General features: G+C 43.6%; 3 protein-coding genes across 20 annotated transcripts in view; 2 read left to right on the top strand and 1 right to left on the bottom strand.

The window, feature by feature from the left end:
* The window catches only part of caska (calcium/calmodulin-dependent serine protein kinase a), a 221,074-nt gene that overhangs the window by 53,107 nt on the left and 141,913 nt on the right, over positions 1–26,054 (bottom strand). The gene's annotated exons all lie outside the window — the stretch shown is intronic.
* On the top strand, positions 3,102–6,813 carry LOC118370597 (probable G-protein coupled receptor 34). The gene is made up of 3 exons (XM_052522144.1): positions 3,102–3,522; positions 4,434–5,059; positions 5,195–6,813. The coding sequence occupies exons 1-3, from the start codon at positions 3,505–3,507 to the stop codon at positions 5,760–5,762; spliced, it is 1,212 nt and encodes a 403-aa protein (XP_052378104.1). The 5' UTR covers positions 3,102–3,504; the 3' UTR covers positions 5,763–6,813.
* Positions 17,947–21,997, top strand: gpr82 (G protein-coupled receptor 82). Its single transcript, XM_052522146.1, has 3 exons — positions 17,947–19,210; positions 20,686–20,973; positions 21,125–21,997. The coding sequence occupies exons 2-3, from the start codon at positions 20,827–20,829 to the stop codon at positions 21,704–21,706; spliced, it is 729 nt and encodes a 242-aa protein (XP_052378106.1). The 5' UTR covers positions 17,947–19,210; positions 20,686–20,826; the 3' UTR covers positions 21,707–21,997.

Here is a 26,054-nt window from a genome sequence, read left to right as displayed (position 1 = left end):
GGGATAGGATCTAGGGATAGGATCTAGGTATAGGATCTAGGGATAGGATCTAGGTATAGGATATAGGTATAGGATCTAGGTATAGGATCTAGGGATAGGATCTAGGGATAGGATATAGGTATAGGATCTAGGTATACGATCTAGGTATAGGATCTAGGGATAGGATCTAGGTATAGGATCTAGGTATAGGATCTAGGGATAGGATCTAGGTATAGGATCTAGTTATAGGATCTAGGGATAGGATCTAGGTATAGGATCTAGGTATAGGATCTAGGGATAGGATCTAGGGATAGGATCTAGGTATAGGATCTAGGTATAGGATCTAGGGATAGGATCTAGGGATAGGATATAGGTATAGGATCTAGGTATAGGATCTAGGTATAGGATCTAGGTATAGGATCTAGGGATAGGATCTAGGTATAGGATCTAGGTATAGGATCTAGGGATAGGATCTAGGTATAGGATCTAGGTATAGGATCTAGGTATAGGATCTAGGTATAGGATCTAGGTATAGGATCTAGGTATAGGATCTAGGGATAGGATCTAGGTATAGGATCTAGTTATAGGATCTAGGGATAGGATCTAGGTATAGGATCTAGGGATAGGATCTAGGGATAGGATCTAGGTATAGGATCTAGGGATAGGATCTAGGGATAGGATCTAGGTATAGGATCTAGGTATAGGATCTAGGTATAGGATCTAGGGATAGGATCTAGGTATAGGATCTAGGGATATGATCTAGGTATAGGATCTAGGGATAGGATCTAGGTATAGGATCTAGGTATAGGATCTAGGGATAGGATCTAGGGATAGGATCTAGGGATAGGATCTAGGGATAGGATCTAGGGATAGGATCTAGGGATAGGATCTAGGTATAGGATCTAGGGATAGGATCTAGGTATAGGATCTAGGTATAGGATCTAGGTATAGGATCTAGGGATAGGATCTAGGTATAGGATCTAGGGATATGATCTAGGTATAGGATCTAGGTATAGGACTTGCTAAGAATTCCATCAGCTCTTGTCAAGCTGTAAGCGCAATCTACAAGTGTATCTGTAGGGTTAACATTTTACTTCCAATAAAATAGGCTCTTTTAATATGAGCATATTAAAACAACAACATAATCATAAACACTGCAAAACACCCTGGTAAATCCATTATCCCTCCACCCTGTCTGACAGACTACTGACTCCTGTGCTGTTCTGTGGTGTGTGTGTGTGTGTGTGTGGGTGTTTGGCTGCCTAACTAAATCCTTTGAGTATGTACACTACATGACTAGAAGTATGTGGACAACTGCTGTTCGTGTGGGGACCTGCTTCCATTCAGCCACAAGCATTAGGGAGGTCGGCACTGATGTTGGGCGATTAGGCCTGGCTCGCAGTCGGTGTTCCAATTCATCCCAAAGGTTTTCGATGGGGTTGAGCTCAGGTCTCTGTGCAGGCCAGTCAAGTTCTTCCACACCGATCTCGAAAATGCCAGCCTTGCTTTGTGCACAGGGGCATTATCATGCAGAAACAGGAAAGGGCCTTCTGCAAACTGTTGCCACAAAGTTGGAAGCACAGAATCGTCTAGAATGTCATTGTATGCTGTAGCGTTAAGATTTCCCTCCACTGGAACTAAGGCCCATGCCAGGCCCCAACCATTATTCCACCTCCACCAAACTTTACAGTTTGCACTATGCATTGGGGCAGGTAGCGTTCTCCTGGCATCCACCAAACCCAAATTCGTCAGTCAGGATCTGCCAAATGGTGAAGCATGATTCATCACTCCAGAGAGCGCGTTTCCACTGTTCCAATGGCGGCGAGCTTTACACCACTCCAGCCGACGCTTGGCTTTGCACATGGTGATCTTAGGCTTGTGTGAGGCTGCTCGGCCATGGAAACCCATTTAATGACACAGTTCTTCTTGCTTCCAGATGCAGTTTAGAACTCAGTCAGTGTTGCAACCAAGGGATTAAGATTTTTACGCGCTACGTTCTTCAGCGCTCAGTGGTCCCTTTCTGTGAGTTTGTGTGGCCTACCACTTCGCGGCTGAGCCGTTGTTGCTCCTAGAACTTTCCACTTCACAATAACAGAATTTACGGTTGACCGGGACAGCTCTAGCAGGGCAGAAATTTGACAAACTGACTTGTTGGAAAGGTGGCATCCTATAACTGTGCAATTGTTGAAAGTCACTGAGCTCTTCGGTAAGGCCATTCTACTGCCAATGTTTGTCTATGGAGACTGCATGGCTGTGTGCTTGATTTTATACACCTGTCAGCAACATGGGGGGGAAGAACAGATTTTCCTCTACTTCTCAAATTAGGGGTGTCCACATACTTTTGTATATATAGTGTATGTGTGTGTGTCTAATTTACTATGGTCTGAGTAGGGCTACAGCCATGAAAACATCATTACAGAAACCTACACATCAAAGACAGTTTGAAGACTTGCTCCAATGAATCGCTGACACATACATGTGTAAATCTGTTAACAAGAGTTGTACATGACGCCACCACCACCACAGACTCTTCCTGTCTCATTCTGAACACATTCTGAAGTTACTTTTGTCTCCATCTATTACTAGTTTTCAGTTTTTCCCAAAATGCTGGGTTGGGCCAAGGGTTAGGCCGAAGATAGTTATCCTGAGTGGTAAATTAAAATCAGGTTGAAGCTTGAACCATAGTGGCTACAGAAACATTTTTTTGACAACCTAATAAAAATGAGAAAGCCTGTACGTGGGTCAACCGCTGTCCTATATAGGTAACATGTATACTTCAGGTATGCTATATAATCAGTGTATACATTTTATAAATTGTGTTCATGCAGGGTTCCCTGTATACATAGGCGGTCTATGCTCTGTGGTCCTAGCGGTTGCTCTAGCATGTGTCATCAGCAGTGGGCTGGGCCCTACCCTGTGTGTGTGTGTGTGTGTGTGTGTGTGTGTGTGTGTGTGTGTGTGTGTGTGTGTGTGTGTGTGTGTGTGTGTGTGTGTGTGTGTGTGTGTGTGTGAGCAAAAGTGTGCGCGCGCTCTGCCCTGTATCTCGGTCTCTGTGGTTTAAAGCTGTAGTCAACCCCCCCCCCCCTTTTTCCTTTAAGTTTTCTCAGTTAAGACTCTGTACTTTGGCATTTCACAGCTTTCGAGAGTAGATCGCAGCTGAAGGGAATGCAGAGAAGGAGAGGAAATAGAGAATAGAGAGAAAGTGAGAGAGATTCTGGGGATCCTGAGGCTTTTACGACCTGTTAGTCACAGTTCTCCAGAGAATAGTTGAAGTCGTAGAAAGGCAGATACTGAGAACCTAGAGACCTGGAACCTTCATCTACAGGCATCTATTTAGGGCAGCTCCAACTTTCTATGAAACGGGGAGTAAAGCTGGAGCAAAACAGACTGGATTAAGAAAATACAATTTATGCTAAAAACAGAACTACAAATCTGAAAGAGAATGAAAGAGAGGGAGAGAATGTGCCACACATGAATGTGCCACACAAGCACATTCACAAAGAGTGAAGAGAAACAACATCTACAATGGTCACAATTCACTGGGTGAGTACAGTGTGTATTCAATGAAAAGCTGTTTCCAGATTGTGAGTGATTGTGTTGTGAATTCTTGTGTTGCCATTTTTGTTTCAAACCGAACGTATTGATTATGTAAATTCTAAATCATATTCTCACAGTGCAAAGACAAAATGATTTCCATATACTGGATAGAGCCCTGAGTGATGGAATTACAAAATACCACCCGCAACATTTCCAATCAAGGTTTAACTGGCAGGTCTCTGAAGTATTTTGCAAAGGGGAAAAGTATCACTGAGTTAATTTGAAAAGTAAAGTTTGTTATTCCCTGCATGTTCCTCTATAAGGTAGGCCAGGTAGTGTAGTCTGTAGTTGTTTGTTCCTCTATAAGGTAGGCCAGGTAGTGTAGTCTGTAGTTGTTTGTTCCTCTATAAGGTAGGCCAGGTAGTGTAGTCTGTAGTTGTTTGTTCCTCTATAAGGTAGGCCAGGTAGTGTAGTCTGTAGTTGTTTGTTCCTCTATAAGGTAGGCCGGGTAGTGTAGTCTGTAGTTGTTTGTTCCTCTATAAGGTAGGCCAGGTAGTGTAGTCTGTAGTTGTTTGTCAGGTGGTCAATCAGCTGGCCAGAGATTTGTACAGGACCTGAGTAATGTACAGTATAATTAATTATTAGTGGATTAGGTGCTGATCTGGACCTAAATCATCCCGCTTGGCCTCCTGCCATCAAAACAGACCAGAACTAATTAGAGCAAATAACTTTCCCAAGAGAACATTCTGTAAGAACCAAGAAACACTTTTGGTTGATTTAAGGAAGTAGATTTTTTTTAAACCAGCTTGTGCACTATATGGAATGTGTCTGACTTTATTATGATGGTTTATGATTCGAGGAAGTAGACAAAGTTTCTGGATGAAATGTTATTTTCCCTGACTTTCCCCCCTATGCAGGACTCAGGATTGAAGAGGGAAACCGATGCTATGACAACCAACTTCCCTACCAACGTCACATTCTTTCCCTTTCCCAAGTCCTCCCACTCACTCATCGCCACGGAGACTACCTTCAAGAACCTCTTGACCGCCACAACCCCTGACCCCAGGGAACACTGTCAACTTGACGACAGCTCCCTTCAGATCCCTCTAGCAGTCCTCTACTCTGTCCTATTCGTCTTGGGCCTGGCCGGCAACATACTGGCGCTCTGGGTCTTTCTATACGTCCACTCCAAGAAGAACTCTGTCCGAGTATTCCTCATCAACGTAGCGTTAGCTGACCTGCTACTGGTCATCTGTCTCCCATTCAGAGTCCTCTACCACAGTAAAGGGAACCACTGGGACATGGGCCCCACCCTCTGTAAGGTCGTGGGAAACCTCTTTTATATGAACATGTATATCAGTATCACCTTATTAGGGTTGATCAGTGTGGATCGCTATCTGAAGATCCAGCGTACCGTCGTGGGGCAGTATCGCCTCCAGGCCACCAGATGGAGCTCCACCGTCTGTGGGACCATCTGGATCCTGGCCCTCGCCTCTGTCATACCCATGATCCTCCTCTCCGAGGGAAACGAGGAGTTGAACAAGTGGGTTTTATTTTTCAAGAAAAATGAATTTACAAATTTTTCGAGGAGAACTTTGTTGATATGCTTTATTTGAGTAGGGTCCAACATTTTGAACAATTACACTAATAGTAATTTTATTTTCTCCCAATCCCCCAGGTGTTTCCAGTATAAACAGCGAAAGCATGCGCAGGGGAAGGCCTATTTCAACCTCTTCCTGGTTGCTGTGTTCTGGTTTGTGTTTGTCTGCCTTGTGGTGTCTTATGGGAAAATTGCACTCAAGCTGCTGAGGGCGTCGAGAGATAAACCGGACCTCCCCAACGCGACCCGCTACAACCGTACTGCCAGGAAGTCCTTCTTCGTCCTCTTTCTGTTTACCATCTGCTTCGTACCCTATCACATGGTTCGGGTGTTCTACGTCGTCTCCCAGATCAGCGAAACTTCCTGCTTCTGGAGGGGTGTGGTAGACCAAGCCAACGAAGTGGTGTTGCTACTCTCTGCCCTCAACAGTTGCCTAGACCCCGTGATGTACTTCCTGTTGTCGGAGTCCGTGAGGAAAGAGACACTCCGATTGGTCAATAACATATTCCGACTGAGTGACTCGGGTGGCAGTGGGAGTGGCTCCAGTGTGGATTGTGGAAGGAGCCTTGAGGAGCAGCCAACCGTTAGTTTCATCAGTAATCTGAGGAGAAAAATAACTGTCCAGCCCTCCCTCCTTCAGATATAAATAAGATGAAGTTGTCACTGGACACTGATCCGAGGTCAGTTTTGGACTTTGTTGGGCCACAAAATAGCAGCAAAGTCCATCCTCCTTCAGGTATCAGGACCAGCCAGCATATGCCATTTTGTGCCAAGAACAACTTGAAGAGGGAGAGCATGAACACGACTCCATGGAATTGGGGCATTAACTATTAGAGTCTTTATCATAAAGGAAGCATTAGCATCCAGTCAGATGACAGTTTTTGCAGGGTATATGTCATGTTAAAGGACTGCACAGACATTAAGAGGACCATACAGACACCACAGTGACATTACTGAGAGCATAATGGGACTTTTATAAATGAGGAAATTGAATCACTTGGTCATGACATGCTGGTGGAAAACAACAAAGACAATACCCAATCTCACTTATAAAAGCCATGAAGACACGCTATGCTAAAATAAAATATGTGGGACTATAATGACAAAACATCAAATATTACTATTCATTGTGAAGAGGCTACTGGATGGTTGTTGAGTGGTTTTGTAACAGCTTTTGCCTGTTTCAATGTTTCATATATTGCCCGTAACAGGTACATTTTGAAACTATATTGAATAATTAACATGAAAAAATGAATAAACTGAACAATGTAATGAAAATGGCATTGTTGTTATACTACTGGTATACTGTACATATTGCAACATTGGGCCTTGGTTGGCCCTCAGTAAAAACCAAAGCATTGATTTGTCATGTACTCATATGAATGGATTTATAAAGACTTGTTACATCAGACAATGCGAATTACAGACTACAAAAAGTAGACACTCAAAGTGCTGAATAGCAAAATCCCAAGTTCAGGCAGGTCAGGCAGGTCTAGCATGGACAGGGAAGAGTACAACAACCTCTGTATGAGGCCACTATAAGGCGCCCTCCACTTTATTATTCATTAAGGTGGAGTGTGTAGCGATGGTATTACCAGCGATGATAAGAAGATTTAAAGTCTTTGACCACAGTAACATAGGATGCATGAGAGAGAGAGAGAGAGAGAGAGAGAGAGAGAGAGAGAGAGAGAGAGAGAGAGAGAGAGAGAGAGAGAGAGAGAGAGAGAGAGAGAGAGAGAGAGAGAGAGAGAGAGAGAGAGAGAGACAATACATACTGTAGTAAACATGGGAAAGTGTCTAATTCCTTACATAAGGGAGAGCAGGCCATGTCTGTACTACAGAATGCAGGGCAAGCAGGAGACCGGTGTTATTTCATAGTTGTGATTTCTTCACTATTATTCTACAATATTGAAAATAGTAAAAATAAAGAAAAATCCTGGAATGAGTAGGTGTGTCCAAACTTTTGACTGGTACTTGCTTAATTAATTTGATTAATATTATGGGGTTTCTATTCCATGAAAAATGAAAAATCCTCTAGGTTTCCGTTAGGATGGAACAGAAAATATGGCGCTGTACAACGTGAGGCTCATAAATTCAGAGCATTGTCAGTTTGTAAATTCAGACCTTTTTCGCTCTCGGAGCGCACACTGGACGTTCGAGCTGAGTAGGGTTGATTTGAGCGTTCTGGCCTTACAACAGCAGTCAAGCACCCAAGCTTGGCTAGCTAGTTCCAGACACAAATGAGACCACTCTGACCATTTTACTCGGCCTAGCAGAACTGGTAAGGCAGTTTTTGTGTTAACCAGAGCATTGGTGACTGTAAATGTGCTGCTGGAAACAATTTAATTATATTTTTTCCCGACATTTACTGACACCGGTCATATTCAACGGGTGTTGGGCGCTCGTTAATGAATTATTCTGCGCTCTGGTACACTCAGACGAGAGTGCTCTGAAATCCATATAGATAGTAGGCTGGACACATGACATTTTTTATTTTCTTTGCTGATAAAAACTATTTAATTGCATCCGCCGTGGAGCCCAGTTTCATAATATGACCATATTTCCTAGCTGCTTGCTGTCATTTTGAAGTAATTGCAAAAACAGGCCTTATTTTAGAGCATTTTTCACCCTGCCAGCTCCTATTAGTTCTATTGAGCAACGTGGCAACAACTCACCTTCCGAACGTTCTATCCCCAGCTTATTGTTCAACGTCACAATGCCTGCTTCGCTATTGTTGGCAATGAGACCTGCTCATGTTGTTTTTTAGTTAAAATGTAAACACAAAAACATTTGATTGGAACATTTGATCTGCGGTCTTCCCATTGTTTCCTAAGGGGGAAATATAGGCATGTCTGTCTATTCCGCCAAATATCCCGTAATGTGTATATTTCAATTTTTTTCAAGTCGGACGCCATTTTAACCATGAGAATCTCTTCTTTCTAATTATGTAAGCCTGCGCAGCTAGCTTGGTTGTCATCAAATGCTAGCCCTAAAATACTTTTTTCCCTTGGAACACTGAGCGGCCCCCATTGTTTTCCTATGGAGAGGCATTCTGGTCTATTTCGTCAAATATCTCACTGTGTATATTTAGATTTTTTAGGTCGGGCACCATTTTAATCAGGAGAATCTACTCTGTTATTATGTACGTTTGGGCAGCGAGCTCATTTGTCATCGATTGCTAGACCAGAAATAGTCTATTTATATTTTTTCCCTACTTTCTCATTACGCAGACATTAGCACAGTTGACACCATCGAGGTGTGGATGTTTACTTTCTACACAAGTAATATCTCAGTTATTGTTTTAATATCTACAAAAAAATAAGCTATTTTCTTTACTTTCAGAGAGCGAGCTGATCAATGGGTTGAAAATGTAGATATTGCCAGATGTTCACTGTCCGAGGAACAGGCCATGGAAGCTTCATTGCTGCCAAAAGTGTCCATAACCAGAGGTAATTAAACTGTTCTGTGTTCCTTTTCTCTCTTCCTCTCTGCCTGTCTTGTACATGGAACCTGTCTAACATGCATTAATTAAAAAACTCTTAAGATGTCAGCTGCTAATTTTCAGATTTACACCACATCAACACAGCCATTTTCACTGAACTATCTGTTGCTGCCAAGTCATTATTTCCCTGGGGGTTAGACTTGCAATAACCAAGTGGTGAGATACATAGCCCTCTATATTTAAATGTTTCAGATAGGTGTCTGCGTCACATACAGTATCTTATATTGACATTATCTTCTATTGTTTGTCCTCATGTATCTGTTTTTCAGCTGTTTTGGTGAACCCCTCCCGCATCTGAACTGGCTGACACAGAGGGCACAGCATGATCATAGGTGAGAGGTCACTTGGTCGGGTCAACAGGAAGTATTATTAAAGATGCCTTACATTGAAATACAGACAGAGATGTAGTAATCACAGAGTTAATGATCCAGGGTCAGTTTTGCATTTCACCTCCTGATGATTATGATGACGGACCGTGTTAGAATAAAAAAACAAGGCTGAATCATATTCTCTCTCTCTCTCTCTCTCTCTCTCTCTCTCTCTCTCTCTCTCTCTCTCTCTCTCTCTCTCTCTCTCTCTCTCTCTCTCTCTCTCTCTCACTCTCTCTCTCTCTCTCTCTCTCTCTCTCTCTCTCTCAGGTATGTTTTGATGTGTGAGAGGAAACCAGTCCCGTTATCGCCACCTCAACCGCTCTTAAGATAACCTTACAGGGCCAACTGGGGGCCCAAGGCTGGTTAGGAGACACCGCAATTGTGATGAACAGAGAGAATATTAGGGTAGCACTGTAATTCATTAATCATATGTTGTCTGCCATTGTTCTTACCTCTTTCCCTTTCTGTCTTCTACACCTTTCTCCCCACCTCGTCTTTCTTCCTCGTTCTATAATGCACATCATATGTGCATTGAAGTACATATTGAACTTGTGTTTAGAATATAATATTACAATTATGATAATTATAATGCATGTATTATAACACCTGGATAATTAACTTATTTCAACAAAGCGTTTCACATTCTCCACTGGTTGGAATTAAGTATCTCATTAAAATACTATCCTGTGTCCTCAGATTAATGCAGATGATCATGTTTATAGTCTATTGCATAGTTACAATGTGTAATCATTGATGTCCCAGGAGCAGGAGTGGTAAACACTGTTGAAGTGTATAATTTTCAGGACCCTGTCCTTCAAAGATAATTTGTAAAAATCCAAATAACTTCACAGATGGTCATTGTAAAGTGTTTAAAACCTCTTGGAACCACCCATCCCGGATCCGGGATAATTGTCATCAACTACGCTAAATAGCATAGCGCAATGGTCAAATAATCTTACTAGAAAATATTCATATTCATGAAATCACAAGTGAAATATAGTGAAACACAGCTTAGCCTTTTGTTAATCACCCTGTCGTCTCAGATTTTGAAATTATGCTTATAGCGAAAACAATACAAGCGTTTGTTTATCGATATACTGGTAAAACATTATGTACACCTATCGGCAGGTAACTTGGTCACGACAATCAGAAAAGCAATCAAATTAATCGTTTACCTTTGATGAGCTTCGGATGTTTTCACCCACGAGACTCCCAGTTAGACAGCAAATGTTCCTTTTGTTCCATAAAGATATTTTTTATATCCAAATACCTCCGTTAGTTTGATGCGTTATGCCTAGGAATCCACCGGAAATAGCGGTCACGACAACGTAGACAAAAATTCCAAATTACAGTATATCCATAATATTGACAGAAACATGGCAAACGTTTTTTATAATCAAACCTCAAGGTGTTTTCAAATATCTATTCGATAATATATCAACCGGGACAGTTGGCTTTTCACTAGGACCGGGAGGAAAAATGGCAACCTGTCACGCCTTGGTCTTAGTATTTTGTGTTTTCTTTATTTGGTCAGGCCAGGGTGTGACATGGGTTATTGTGGTGTGTTTTTTGTCTTTGGGTTTTGTGGGGTGTCTACGTAGTCTATGGCTGCCTGAGGCGGTTCTCAATCAGAGTTAGGTGATTATCGTTGTCTCTGATTGGGAGCCATATTTAGGCAGCCATATTCTGTGAGTGTTTCGTGGGTGATTGTTCCTGTCTTTGTGTTTTCACCAGATAGGGCTGTTTCGGTTTTCGTTATTTCATTTAGTTATTTTTGTAGTTTCTGTATGTTTAGTTTTTCCTTCATTAAAATATCATGAATCACCATCATGCTGCATTTTGGTCTGATCCTTGTTCTACCTCTTCGTCAGAGGAGGAGATAGAAGAGTGCTGTTACAGAATCACCCACCACACCCGGACCAAGTGGCGTGGTAACAGGCAACTGCAGCGCGACAAGAATTTCTGGACTTGGGAGGAAATCCTCGACGGGAGAGGACCCTGGGCTAAACCAGGGGAGTGTAGCCGCACCAAGGTGCAGCGAGAGAGGGACTGGACATGGGAGGACGAACTGGACGGTGAAGGCCCTTGGGCTCAGCCTGGAGAATATCGCCGCCCCAAGGAAGAACTGGAGGCGGGGAAAGCGGAGAGGCGCTGGTATGAGGAGGCAGCACGGCGACGCGGATGGAAGCCTGAGAGTCAGCCCCAAAAACTTATTGGGGGGGCTCACAGGGAGTATGGCTATGCCAGGTAGGTGACCTGCGCAAACTCCCTGTGCTTACCGGGGGGCTAGAGAGACCGGGCAGGCACCGTGTTATGCTATGGAGCGCACAGTGTTTCCAGTGCGGGTGCATAGCCCGGTGCGGTTCATACCAGCTCTTCGTATTGGCCGGGCTAGAGTGGGCATCGAGCCAGGTAAGGTTGGGCAGGCTTGGTGCTCAAGAGCTCCAGTGCGCCTGCACGGTCCGGTCTATCCAGAGCCACCTCCACACACCAGTCCTCCGGTGGCAGCTCCCCGCACCAGGCTTCCTGTGCGTGTTCTCGGTCCAGTTCCACCAGTGCCAGCACCACGCACCAGGCCTACAGTACGCCTCGCCTCTCCAGCGCTGTCGGAGTCTCCCGCCTGTCTAGCGCTATCAGAGCCTTTCTCCTCTACAGCGCTGCTGGAGTCTCCTGCCTGTTCAGCGCAGCCTGAGCTGCCAGTCTGCATGGAGCAGCCTGAGCTGTCAGACTGCATGGAGCAGCCAGAGATGCCAGTCTGCATGGAGCAGCCAGAGCTGCCAGTCCGCATGGAGCAGCCAGAGCTGCCAGTCTGCATGGAGCAGCCAGAGCTGCCAGTCTGCATAGAGCTGCCAGTCTGCATAGAGCTGCCAGTCTGCATAGAGCAGCCAGAGCTGTCAGTCGGCATAGAGCAGCCAGAGCTGTCAGTCTGCATGGAGCAGCCAGAGCTGCCAGTCTGCATGGAGCAGCCAGAGCTGCCAGTCTGCATGGAGCAGCCAGAGCTGCCAGTCTGCATGGAGCAGCCAGAGCAGCGAGATCTGCCAGTCAGCCAGACTCTTCCAGATCTGCCAGTCAGCCAGACTCTTCCAGATCTGCCAGTCAGCCAGACTCTTCCAGATCTGCCAGTCAGCCAGACTCTTCTAGATCTGCCAGTCAGCCAGACTCTTCCAGATCTGCCAGTCAACCAGACTCTTCCAGATCTGCCAGTCAACCAGACCCTTCCAGATCTGCCAGTCAACCAGACTCTTCCAGATCCGCCAGCCAGCCAGGATCTGCCGGAGCCAACTACCTGCCTGAGCTTCCTCTCAGTGCAGAGCTTCCTCTCAGTGCTGGGCTTCCCCTCAGTGCTGGGCTTTCCCTCAGTGCTGGGCTTCCCCTCAGTGCTGGGCTTCCCCTTAGTGCTGAGCTGCCCCTCAGTCCCGAGCTGCCCCTCAGTCCCGAGCTTCCCCTCAGTCCCGAGCTTCCCCTCAGTCCCAGCTTCCCCTCAGTCCCGAGCTACCCCTCAGTCCCGAGCTGCCTCAATCCCGAGCTGCCCCTCAGTCCCGAGCTGCCCCTCAGTCCAGTGGGGTTCTGGGTGAGGACTATTAGGCCATGGTCGGCGGCGAGGGTGGACTATCCCAGGACGCGAGGGGGAGGAACTAAGACATTAATAGAGTGGGGTTCACGTCCCGAGCCGGAGCCGCCACCATGGACAGACGCACACCCGGACCCTCCCTATGGTTTTGAGGTGCGTCCGGGAGTCCGCACCTTAGGGGGGGGGGGAGGTTCTGTCACGCCTTGGTCTTAGTATTTTGTGTTTTTTTTATTTATTTGGTCAGGCCAGGGTGTGACATGGGTTATTGTGGTGTGTTTTTTGTCTTTGGGTTTTGTGGGGTGTCTACGTAGTCTATGGCTGCCTGAGGCGGTTCTCAATCAGAGTCAGGTGATTATCGTTGTCTCTGATTGGGAGCCATATTTAGGCAGCCATAGTCTGTGAGTGTTTCGTGGGTGATTGTTCCTGTCTTTGTGTTTGCACCAGATAGGGCTGTTTCGGTTTTCGTTATTTCATTTCGTTATTTTTGTAGTTTCTGTATGTTTAGTTTTTCCTTCATTAAAATATCATGAATCACCATCACGCTGCATTTTGGTCCGATCGTTGTTCTACCTCTTCGTCAGAGGAGGAGATAGAAGAGAGCCGTTACACTACCTCTCTGTTTAGCGCAAAAATCACACTGAGAGCCAACAACTGACTACTTACGCAATGTGGACGTTTACGCTCATTCTTCAAAATAAAGGCCTGAAACTACGTGAAAAGGCTATAGACACCTTAGGGAAGCCACAGAAAAAGGAATCTGGTTGATATCCCTTTCAATGGGCAATAGGGATGCATAGAAAGACAGGGGGTTTCAAAATAAGAGTCACTTCCTGATTGGATTTTTCTCAGGATTTCGCCTGCAATATCAGTTCTGTTATTATACTCACAGACAATATTTTTTACAGTTTTAGAAACTTTAGAGTGCTTTCTATCCTAAGCTGTCAATTATATGCATATTCTAGCATCTGGTCCTGAGAAATAGGCAGTTTATTTTGGGAATGTTATTTTTCCAAAAATAAAAATAGTGCCCCCTAGCTTCACTGTTTCACATGCTTGTTCAATGAACCATAAACAATTCATGAACATGCACCTGTGAAACTGTCGTTAACTTCTTTGGGACTGGGGGGCAGTATTGAGTAGCTTGGATGAATAAGGTGCCCAGAGTAAACTGCCTGCTACTCAGGTCCAGTTGCTAATATATGTATATTATTAGTAGATTTGGATAGAAAACACTGAAGTTTCCAAAAACTGTTTGAATGACGTCTGTGAGTATAACATAACTCATATGGCAGGTAAAACCTGAGAAAAAATCCAACCAGGAAATGGGAAATCTGAGGTTTGTAGTTTTTCAACTCATTCCCTATCGTATATGGGGTCATATTGCACTTCCTAAGGCTTCCACTAGATGTCAACAGTTTTTAGAAACTTGTTTGATGCTTCTACTGTGAAGTGGGGGTTGAATGAGAGGGGATTGAGTCAGAGGTCTGGCAGAGTGCCATGAGCTGACCATGCACGTTCACATGATAGTTAGCTTGCGTTCCATTGCAATTCTACAGACAAAGGAATTCTCCGGTTGGAACAATATTTTAAGATTTATGATAAAAACATCCTAAAGATTGATTCTATACTTCGTTTGACATGTTTCTACGAACTGTAACATAACTTTTCAACTGAACTTTCGCATGGACTTGCCTGCGCATCGTGAGTTTGGATTGTGTACTAAACACGTGAACAAAAAGGAGGTATTTGGACATAAATGAGGGACTTTATCGGACAAATCAAAAATGTATTGAGGAACAAGGATTTCTGAGAGTGCATTCTGATGAACGACATTAAAGGTAAGTGAATATTTATAATGCTATTTCTGACTTCTGTTGACTGTACAACACGGCGGATATCTGTTTGGCTGTTTTGTTGTCTGAGCGCTGTACTCAGATTATTGCATGGTGTGCATTTTTGGTAAAGCTTTTTTGAAATCTGACACAGCGGAATTTTCATCATAAGTACACTTCAACAATGACAGACAAAAAAAAATATCCAGAAAATCACATCGTAGGATTTTTAATTAATTTATTTGCAAATTATGGTGGAAAATAAGTATTTGGTCAATAACAAAAGTTTATCTCAATACTTTGTTATATAACCTTTGTTGGCAATGACAGAGGTCAAACGTTTTCTGTAAGTCTTCACAAGGTTTTCACACACTGTTGCTGGTATTTTGGCCCATTCCTCCATGCAGATCTCCTCTAGAGCAATGATGTTTTGGGGCTGTTGCTGGGCAACACGGACCTTCAACTCCCTCCAAAGATTTTCAATGGGGTTGAGATCTGGAGACTCGCAAGGCCACTCCAGGACCTTGAAATGCTTCTTACGAAGCCACTCCTTTGTTGCCCGGGCGGTTTGTTTGGGATCATTGTCATGCTGAAAGACCCAGCCACGTTTCATCTTCAATGCCCTTGCTGATGAGGTTTTCACTCAAAATGTCACGATATATGGCCCCATTCATTCTTTCCTTTACAGTGTAAACACACGGATCAGTTGTCCTGGTCCCTTTGCAGAAAAACAGCCCCAAAGAATTATGTTTCTACCCCCATGCTTCACAGTAGGTATGGTGTTCTTTTGATGCAACTCAGCATTCTTTGTCCTCCAAACACGACGAGTTGAGTTTTTACCAAAAAGTTATATTTTGGTTTCATCTGACCATATGACATTCTCCCAATCTTCTTCTGGATCATCCAAATGCTCTCTAGCAAACTTCAGACGGGCCTGGACATGTACTGGCTTAAACAGGGGGACACGTCTGGCATTGGAGTCCCTGGAGGCATAGTGTGTTACTGATGGTAGGCTTTGTTACTTTGGTCCCAGCTCTCTGCAGGTCATTCACTAGGTCCCCCCGTGTGGTTCTGGGATTTTTGCTCACCGTTCTTGTGATCATTTTGACCCCACGGGGTGAGATCTTGTGTGGAGCCCCAGATCGAGGGAGATTATCAATTATTTTGTATGTCTTCCATTTCCTAATAATTGCTCCCACAGTTGATTTCTTCAAACTAAGCTGCTTACCTATTGCAGATTCAGTCTTCCCAGCCTGGTGCAGGTCTACAATTTTGTTTCTGGTGTCCTTTGACAGCTCTTTGGTCTTGGCCATAGTGGAGTTTGGAGTGTGACTGTTTGAGGTTGTGGACAGGTGTCTTTTATACTGATAACAAGTTCAAACAGGTGCCATTAATACAGAGGACAGAGGAGCCTCTTAAAGAAGAAGTTACAGGTCCGTGAGAGCCAGAAATATTGCTTGATTGTAGGTGACCAAATACTTATTTCCCACCATAATTTGCAAATAAATTCATAAAAAATCCTACAATGTGATTTTCTGAATTTTCTTTTCTCATTTTGTCTGTCATAGTTGAAGTGTACCTATGATGAAAATTACAGGCCTCTCTCATCTTTTTACGTGGGAGAACTTGCACAATTGGTGGCTGACTAAATACTTTTTTTGTATTGTGTAACATGAAGTCCTATGAGTGTCATCTGATGAAGATCATCAAAGGTTAGTGATTCATTTTATCTCTATTTCTGCTTTTTGTGACTCCTCTCTTTGGCTGGAAAAATGTCTGTGTTTTACTGTGACTAGGTGCTTACCGAACATAATTGTTTGGTGTGCTTTCGCCGTAAAGCCTTTTTGAAATCGGACACTGTGGCTGGATTAACAAGAAGTTTATCTTTAAAATGGTGTAAAAGACTTGTATGCTTGAGGAATTTTATTTATGAGATTTCTGTTGTTTTGAATTTGGTGCCCTGCACTTTCACTGGCTGTTGTTGAGGTGGGACGCTACCGTCCTGAATATCCCAGAGAGGTTAAAACACTAACAGTTTACAGACGGTAGGCAATTAAGGTCAAAGTTATAAAAACATAGGACACGAAAGAGGCCTTTCTACTGACTCTGAAAAACACCAAAAGAAAGATGCCCAGGATGCTGCAAGGAGGCATGAGGACTGCAGATGTGGCCAGGGCAAAACATTGCAATGACCGTACTGTGACATGCCTACAACAGCACTACAGGGAGACAGGACGGACAGCTGATCGTCCTCGCAGTGGCAGATCATGTGTAACAACACCTGCACAGGATCGGTACCTCTGAACATCACACCTGCGGGACAGGTACAGGATGGCAACAACAACTGCCTGAGTTACACCAGGAATGCGCAATCCCTCCATCAGTGCTCAGACTGTATGCAATAGGCTGAGAGAGGCTGGACTGAGGGCTTGTAGGCCTGTTGTAAGGCAGGTCCTCAACAGACATCACCGGCAACAACGTCGCCTATGGGCACAAACCCACCATCGCTCGACCAGACAGGACTGGCAAAAAGTGCTCTTCACTGACGAGTCGTGGTTTTGTCTCACCAGGGGTGATGGTCAGATTCGCGTTTATCATCGAAGGAATGAGCATTACTCCGAGGCCTGTCCTCTAGAGCGGGATCGATTTGGAGGTGGAGGGTACGTCATGGTCTGGGGTGGTATATGACAGCATCATCGGACTGAGCTTGTTGTCATTGCAGGCAGTCTCAATGCTGTGCGTTACAGGGAAGACATCCTCCTCCCTCATGTGGTACCCTTACTGCAGGATCATCCTGACATGACCCTCCAGCATGACAACGCCACCAGCCAAACTACTCGTTCTGTGCGTCATTTCCTGCAAGACAGGAATGTCAGTGTTCTGCCATGACCAGCGAAGAGCCCAGATCTCAATCCCAACACGTCTGGGATCTGTTGGATCTGAGGGTCAGGGCAAGGGCCATTCCCACCAGAAATGTCTGGGAAACTTGCAGGTGCCTTGGTGGAAGAGTGGGGTAACATCTCACAGCAAGAACGGTCAAATCTGGTGCAGTGCATGAGGAGGAGATGCACTGCAGTACTTGCAGCGAGTGGCCATACCAGATACTGGCTGTTACTTTTGATTTTGACCCCCTTTGTTCAGGGACACATTATTCCATTTCTGTTAGTCACATGTCCCTGGAACTTGTTCAGTTTATGTCTCAGTTGTTGAATCTTGTTATGTTGACACAAATATTTACACATGTTAAATTTGCTGAAAATAAATGCAGTTGATAGTGAGAGGACATGTCTTCTTTTGCTGTGTTTACATGCAGACACAGCATCATTCAAATAATGGAGTTTGATATGACTGAAAAACAATGTCTCAGAGATTCATACCTGAACTGCACCAAGGAAGAGTACATAATCAGTGAATACATTCAAATGTACAGGCTACAATGTGGGAATCTCATGCGTGGTAATAACTACAGTATATAGGACTTGCGTCCTTGGCACAATAAATTTATTACATTCTACTCAATCCATAGGCTTCATTAATGTCATTCGGACATGAAGTTGATACAACAACTATGATAGCTGAGGTTCATAGTTTGGTATGAATATTAGTTCAGAACCTAACGTTTTAGGGTCCATACACAGATCGGCTACACACTGTAGCTAGCTACACATCCATTGGCATTCAGTTATTTTTTATCCTCCACCACACAATAAGCATGCAAATAGTTAGCGAGCTATGTTACTGCAGCTGCATTGCAAGGCAAGCTTACACAATTGTACATTCAATTTGCAGTAAATGCTTTAGCTAGTTTGATTCTCCACTGTTTCACAAGATGACGGACTGGTTTGCTGGTTTTCTCAGGAGTCCCTAAAACATTAAACAAGACAAATTACAAATTCATTCTCCTGTTATAATACTACCTAGCTAGCTGGCAAATGTTAGCTAGTCATAACTTGCTAAATAGCGATTAGCGAACTCCCCCTTGTGGTGGTCTGGAGCAATGAAACCATACCTCTAAGTCACACGGTGCAAGCTCGCAACTTTTAAAGTAGGAACCACTCCAAAATTAAGGAAATCGTTGACTATGTACAGACTCCGTGACCATAGCCTTGCTATTGAGAAAGGCCACCGAAAGCAGACCTGGGTCTCAAAATGAGGTGGAATCTGAGCTGCACTTCCTAACCTCCTGCCAAATGTAGGGACCATATTAGAGACACATATTTCTATCAGATTACGCAGACCCACAAAGAATTCAAAAACAAATCCAATTTTGATAAACTCCAATATCTATTGGGTGAAATACTAGTGTGCAATCACAGCATCAATATTTGCGACCTGTTGCCACAAGAAAAGGGCAACCAGTGAATAACAAACACCATTGTAAATACAACTTGCATTTATGTTTATTTATTTTCCCTTTCGTACTTTAACTATTTGCACATCATTACATCACTGTATGTATACATAATATTTGGAACTTTTTGAAGTGTAATGTTTACTGTACATTTAGTTTAGTTTTTTCCACTTTTGTTTATCTATTTCACTGGCTTTGGATTGTAAACATACGTTTCCTATGCCAATAAAGCCCTCGAACTGAATTAGAGAGAGAGAGAGAGACTGAGTGACTGAGTTTTAGGTGAGAATCTGAAGTTAGTAACAGGAAATTAGATATAAGCATCGAGAGAGGGTGACCAAGTTAAAAGGAAGTGTTTATGTCTGACGCTAGTCAAAGATGGATCTAACAATAGATAATACCCAACATATGTCCTCTGTCAATCTATCTGTTCACAGGCTCAATGGAACCAGCAATCATCCACACAGGTATGATTTCTACAGTGCCTTCAGAAAGTATTGATACCCCTCGACATATTACACATTTTGTCTTACAGGCTGAATTGAAAATTGATTACATTGATTTGTTTTCTCACCCATCTGCACACAATACCCCATAATGACAAAGTAAACATGCTTGAAAATATGGAGAGTGGTACTCAGAAATGTGTTGTATTGGATTTGCCCCAAACACTTTATATTCAGGACAAAAAGTCAACTGCTTTGTCACATTTTTTGCATTATTACTTTAGTGCCCTGTATTCTGTACAGGCTTCCTTTTTTTCACTCTGTCAATTTGGTTACTATTGTTGAGTAACTACAATGTTGATCCATGCTCAGTTTTCTCCTATCACAGCCATTAAATTCAAACTGTTTTAAAGTCACCGTTGGTCTCATGGTGAAATCCCTGCGGTGTATAATTAATAACTTTACCGTGCTCAAAGGGATATTCAATGTATTTATTTTGACCCATCTACCAATAGCTGCCCTTCTTTACGAGGCACTGGAAAACCTCCTTGGTCTTTGGGGTTAAATTGGTTTGAAATTCACTGTTTGACTGAGGGACCTTACAGATGTGTAACGAGTGAGCTGAGAGTCGGGAAGCAAGTTCAGGGATTGTGTTTTAATCAAGGAGGTGATGGCCTCCAGGTGTGTGTCATATTGCGCAATTACACGTAACAATGGTGACAGGTGTGCGCCATGACGAGCAGACAGGTGACCTAGAGACCGGTGAGGGAGCACACGTGACAGTATGTGTGGGGTACAGAGATTCATTCATAGTCATTCAAAAATCATGTTAAACACTTACTGCACACAGAGTGAGTCCATGCAATGTATTATGTGACTTGTTAAGCACATTTTTACTCCTGAACTTTTTAGGCTTGCTATAACAAAGGGGCTGAATACTTATTGACTCAAGATATTTCAGCTTTTCATTATTAATTAATTTGACATTATGGAGTATTTTGTGCAGACCAGTGACAAAATAATCCTGCCATCAATAGTTTGTGAGCTATGATGCTTTTGATGCTGATATTTCTGTGTGATCTTACAAATCTATGAAACGTGAGAATAGTTTTTTGTGTGTTGTTGTTTGTCCATAAAAATACAGAGTTCCCCATGTGGAAGTTATCCACATGCAGTGTGATATTGTACTGGATGCATTGTTTACTGTACATCTGCTAACTTTATTCCTTGATATTATTAAATGAATGATAATTCCAAAGAAACCTGGGTGTTTTCTCCAGACCTTAATAAGTGGAGACATTTATTTGAACTCTACTTGGTTTTGTTTGTGGCGCCATGTCAGATAAAAATGTGATGTGAGAACTCAGACAAGCATAAGCACGCACGCACACCTTTAGCTCATCTACCTCCCTACTCTATCCCCTCCCTCCAACTACATCCTCCTCTTCTCCTCTCTCTCAAATCCTCCTCCTCCCTTCCTCTCTCTCCTCTTCCAGACAGTGTTGGCTATACCCTGATTTTGTTGTCACACAAGTCAAACCCTGGCTCTACCAGGCCCTGTCACTCCTGGGTTTCCTAGCCAACAGCCTGAACTCTGGAGGTCGGTGTGGACCCCCACCATCATCCTGACCCTCAACATGGTGACCTATGACCTCTTGCTGTGCACCAGCTTCCTGTTCCGGGTGGTATACCACCATGCTACCATGATAACGGTCTTCTACGTCAACCTCTACTGTAACATAATGCTGCTTCTCTGGACCAGTGTGATGCGCTACGCCACCGTGGTATGGATACCTACAACAACAAGTCTTCAAACTTAAATTGATAGATTTTTAATGAGGTTATTTTAATTGACCTCTTGTTTTAAAATACATTTTTAAATTAATAAATTACTCAACCACTCAATTTTGCTCTAAAATGTTTCCCTGGTTGTAGGTGCGGCCTCGCCCTGCCCTCCTTACTCTCCTCACCAGGTCCAGAGGATGCTGGGTACTCTGCCTCATCACCTGGGTAACTGTGGCAACGGTGGTGAGTGCCAGTGTGGTACTTCAGATCGGAAGAGGAGGAGACAGCTGCTTTGACATGTTGGAGAATCACCACAGAGTAGAGTTCAACAACCAACACTGCCTGAGGGTGGTGCTGTTTTTCATGATTCTCACCTTTATTGTGGTCGGCTATGGGGGACTAGTGTTGTATCTACAGAGTGTCAGGGGGGCCAGGAACAAACACACCAGTGAAGGAGGGGTGACGGAGGTGGTTGAGTTGCGGGGTGGAAGAGGGGTGTGTGGTGTGTTTAGGGGAGAGGGAGGGCAGGGGGAGAACAAACGGGGTGTAGACTTGGGGGTGCGTTCTGGGGCAGGAGAGAGGCAGGGGGTGAAGGGTGGTAGCCTGAGGGTACGAAGGAAGATCCTGGCAGCGGTTGTGGTGTTTGTGGCGTGTTTCCTTCCCTACCATGTCCAGTGTGCAGTGACCCTGCTCTCACCACACGGGGGCGACTGTGAGAAGGGGAAAACATGATAGAGTGTGACAAATGCAACCATAACCATAGCAGCGCTGAGCTGTGTTGTACTGATCTACCAATAAATACATTTTCAACACAACAATAAGCTTTATTTTCTCTTCAGCTACATGAGTGTTTCTCAGCAGAAGTCAGTGGGTGAGTATTCAGCTTGTAAGGTGGTCAACCAATGAATGCATGCATGCAAGCACACACACACACACACACACACACACACACACACACACACACACACACACACACACACACACACACACACACACACACACACACACACACACACACACAAAGACCTGCACATTGACACACACGACCTGTTACATCATAGAATGAGAATACAATAAGTAGACACTGAAGCAAAGTGCAGTAGCAGTAGCAATACTTCTGGATTTTGACAATTAGTCCCTTTATCTACTTCCCAGAGTCAGACAAACTTGTGGATATGTTTTATGTCTCTGTGTCCAGTATGAAGGAAGACAGAGGTAGTTTCACTAGCCAGTGCTAACTAGGGTTAGCGCAATGACTGGAAGTCTATGGGTATCTGCTAGCATGCTAGTAGATACCCATAGACTTCTAATACTTGCGCTAACACTAGTATTGTCATTTGCCTTGTTTCAGGGTGGAGCTCATTAGAATAAAACTCCACACGCTTTGCAATTGTTCATTTTTACAGACACTCTTACCACACCATAGTGCCATCAGACTTTGATACCAATGTAGTGAAAGGGGGCCACAACATTGTGAACCGCTATAAAGAAATGGTATAGAAAAGTATTTTGCATTCTGAAAATATAAATTACAGCTTTCGAAATGATCTTGTTACAAAATACATTAGAAGTAATTAAAACATGTATTTCCAATACATGCAACAGAAATACTGTCCATATGGTCATAGCTCAATAACCCAACTAAGTGACCCAACTGCTGGGTCAAGAATAACCCAAAATGTGTTCTGTCCACTATTTACCCAGCACTGGGTTGCTTTTTAATCTAGCATTATTTTGAGTGTAGTGGCTGCACATTTGTGGTGGATGAGGTGATTTTCCTCCCCTAACAGAGCTTTGAGAATCTGGAGAGGAACTATATAAATGCAACAAATTATTATTATCAACACAGGATGCGAGAGAGAGAGAGAGAGAGAGAGAGACCTTGAGTGAGGTAGAGAGGTCGTAACAGGAAGAGAGATAGACAAAGTTAAAAGGAAGTGTTCATGTCTGATGCTAGTGAAAGATGAATATAACAACACATGATATACAACAAATGTCTTCCGTCAACCCATCTGTTCACTGGCTCAACGGAACCAGCAACGATTCACAAAGGTAAGATTTCTATATTCAACACATCTACAGTTGGTATCAGGCATAGGAGGCGCATGAGTGTCAAGTTTGGGGACCTTCATTTTCACCATGCTTTCCATGCATCATTGCATTTTCAGACTGCAAGATAGCCTACTATTTGTAATATGATGAGTAAATTGGATAGTCATCATTTAGGCTAATAATATAACTCAAACACTGTTTGCAAAAAAAATACATTTCAATGCATAGCTGAGCACGTGTGGAGTAGGCTTTGGCTAGTATAGGCTATACCAGATATGTCTCTTCTTTCTTTGTGCAGGAAAAATGTGGCATTTTAAAAACACATTTCATGCAATTCTACTACACTTTATACACTGCTCAAAAAAATAAAGGGAACACTTAAACAACACAATGTAACTCCAAGTCAATCACACTTCTGTGAAATCAAACTGTCCACTTAGGAAGCAACACTGATTGACAATAAATTTCACATGCTGTTGTGAAAATGGAATAGACAACATGTGGAAATTATAGGCAATTAGCAAGACACCCCCAATAAAGGAGTGGTTCTGCAGGTGGTAATCACAGACCACTTCTCAGTTCCTATGCTTCCTGGCTGATGTTTTGGTCACTTTTGAATGCTGGCGGTGCTTTCACACTAGTGGTAGCATGAGACGGAGTCTACAACCCACACAAGTGGCTCAGGTAGTGCAGCTCATCCAGGATGGAACATCAATGCGAGCTGTGGCAAGTAGGTTTGCTGTGTCTGTCAGCGTAGTGTCCAGAGCATGGAGGCGCTACCAGGAGACAGGCCAGTACATCAGGAGATGTGGAGGAGGCCGTAGGAGGGCAACAACCCAGCAGCAGGTCCACTACCTCCACCTTTGTGCAAGGAGGAGCAGGAGGAGCACTGCCAGTGCCCTGCAAAATGACCTCCAGCAGGCCACAAATGTGCATGTGTCTGCTCAAACAGTCAGAAACAGACTCCATGAGGGTGGTATGAGGGCCCGACGTCCACAGGTGGGGGTTGTGCTTACAGTCCAATATTGTGCAGGACGTTTGGCATTTGCCAGAGAACACCAAGATTGGAAAATTCGCCAGTGGCGCCCTGTGCTCTTCACAGATGAAAGCAGGTTCACACTGAGCACATGTGACAGACGTGACAGTCTGGAGACGCCGTGGAGAACGTTCTGCTGCCTGCAACATCCCCCAGCATGACCAGTTTGGCGGTGGGTCAGTCATGGTGTGGGGTGGCATTTCTTTGGGGGGGCCGCACAGCCCTCCATGTGCTCGCCAGAGGTAGCCTGACTGCCATTAGGTACCGAGATGAGATCCTCAGACCCCTTGTGAGACCATATGCTGGTGCGGTTGGCCCTGGGTTCCTCCTAATGCAAGACAATGACCTCATGTGGCTGGAGTGTGTCAGCAGTTCCTGCAAGAGGAAGGCGTTGATGCTATGGACTGGCCCGCCCGTTCCCCAGACCTGAATCCAATTGAGCACATCTGGGACATCATGTCTCGCTCCATCCACCAACGCCACGTTGCACCACAGACTGTCCAGGAGTTGGCGGATGCTTTAGTCCAGGTCTGGGAGGAGATCCCTCAGGAGACCATCCGCCACCTCATTAGGAGCATGCCCAGGCGTTGTAGGGAGGTTATACAGGCACATGGAGGCCACACACACTACTGAGCCTCATTTTGACTTGTTTTAAGGACATTACATAAAAGTTGGATCAGCCTGTAGTATGTTTTTCCACTTTGAGTGTGACTCCAAATCCAGACATCCATGGGTTTCCATTGATAATTTTTGTGTGGTTTTGTTGTCAGCACATGCAACTATGTAAAGAAAAAGGTATTTAATAAGAATATTTCATTCATTCAGATCTAGGATGTGTTATTTTAGTGTTCCCTTGAGCAGTGTATGATCGGAGACCTTAGCAGACAGTTTTTTTATACGACAAATGACTGGGTAGCCAACTCTGCTGACAATTACAAACATATCAATAAAACAAAACATTGCCCATATAATAGGCCCACGAGAAGGGGAGACACAAATATAATATGACGTCCATCTAAACTAGAGAAGGAAATTATTGGACAAAAACTTACTTAAGTGGCACTAACCAGTCAATGATAAAGAGTGAATATGTATTGTGTGCACTCAACCAGGATATTGCCGATGCTCTCCGCTGGTGCAATTGTCTTCTATTTACAGCAATAACCATTTGCTTTTCAATCTATGTTTACAAGCGATTGCATTTTGAAATATTGTGATATTCCTGGCTGGGCCTCTACTTTTCACTAATAGTTGCAACTTAACAATCATGTATTTGGTATTTGCTGCGCGTGCTGCCCAAATTGCGAGCGCTGCCTTTCCTTCCGACTGTAACCAATAGTTTTTATTTTTTAAGAAGCTAATGATTCTCTGTGGCCAAATCATGCTTTTCTAGCCTATTTTAATAATTGTAATTATTTCTGTATAGACAGGAGTAGGCTAATTAGGCTATATAATTTTGGCAATTCAATTTACTTAAGGAAAGTTTAGCTTTCCCTGCCTATGGTACCAGGGCGTCATGCACCTGAAACAACCTTTCCTGCAACCTAGAGCCATCATCCTTATGCCTGATTCTATGTAAATAAATATGTACATTTTTCTGCATGTTATCTAAGCATACCTTTTAACCTGTTCATTTGTCATTTGAATTTAGGACATTTAGGACAATTTAGGACAATTTAGGACAATTTAGGACATGCACATCGATTCTTTAAGAACTGTTATGCCTTAGGAGTTTAGTACAACTGGAATATAGTATCATATCCCAATAATTGAAGCAATTTTTGTATTTTCTAAAGGCTATCAACCTTGCCAACAGGCATGCCAGCAAAGATACACTGTAGTTGAGGTTGGGAACCTGTTCAACAGAAGTAACAATCATCTGACATCAGAGCGCAACGTATGTTTGCTGTTGAACGCTGAAACCTGAATTAAAGACCTCGGTTTAAAAGCTGACAGTGTTTTTATATACTTGTATTTTATTTGGAATCCTGC

The sequence above is a fragment of the Oncorhynchus keta genome, chromosome 7 (assembly GCF_023373465.1).
Source record: "Oncorhynchus keta strain PuntledgeMale-10-30-2019 chromosome 7, Oket_V2, whole genome shotgun sequence".
NCBI classification, from domain to species: Eukaryota; Metazoa; Chordata; class Actinopteri; order Salmoniformes; family Salmonidae; genus Oncorhynchus; species Oncorhynchus keta.
This window is presented reverse-complemented; position numbering and strand designations above follow the sequence as displayed.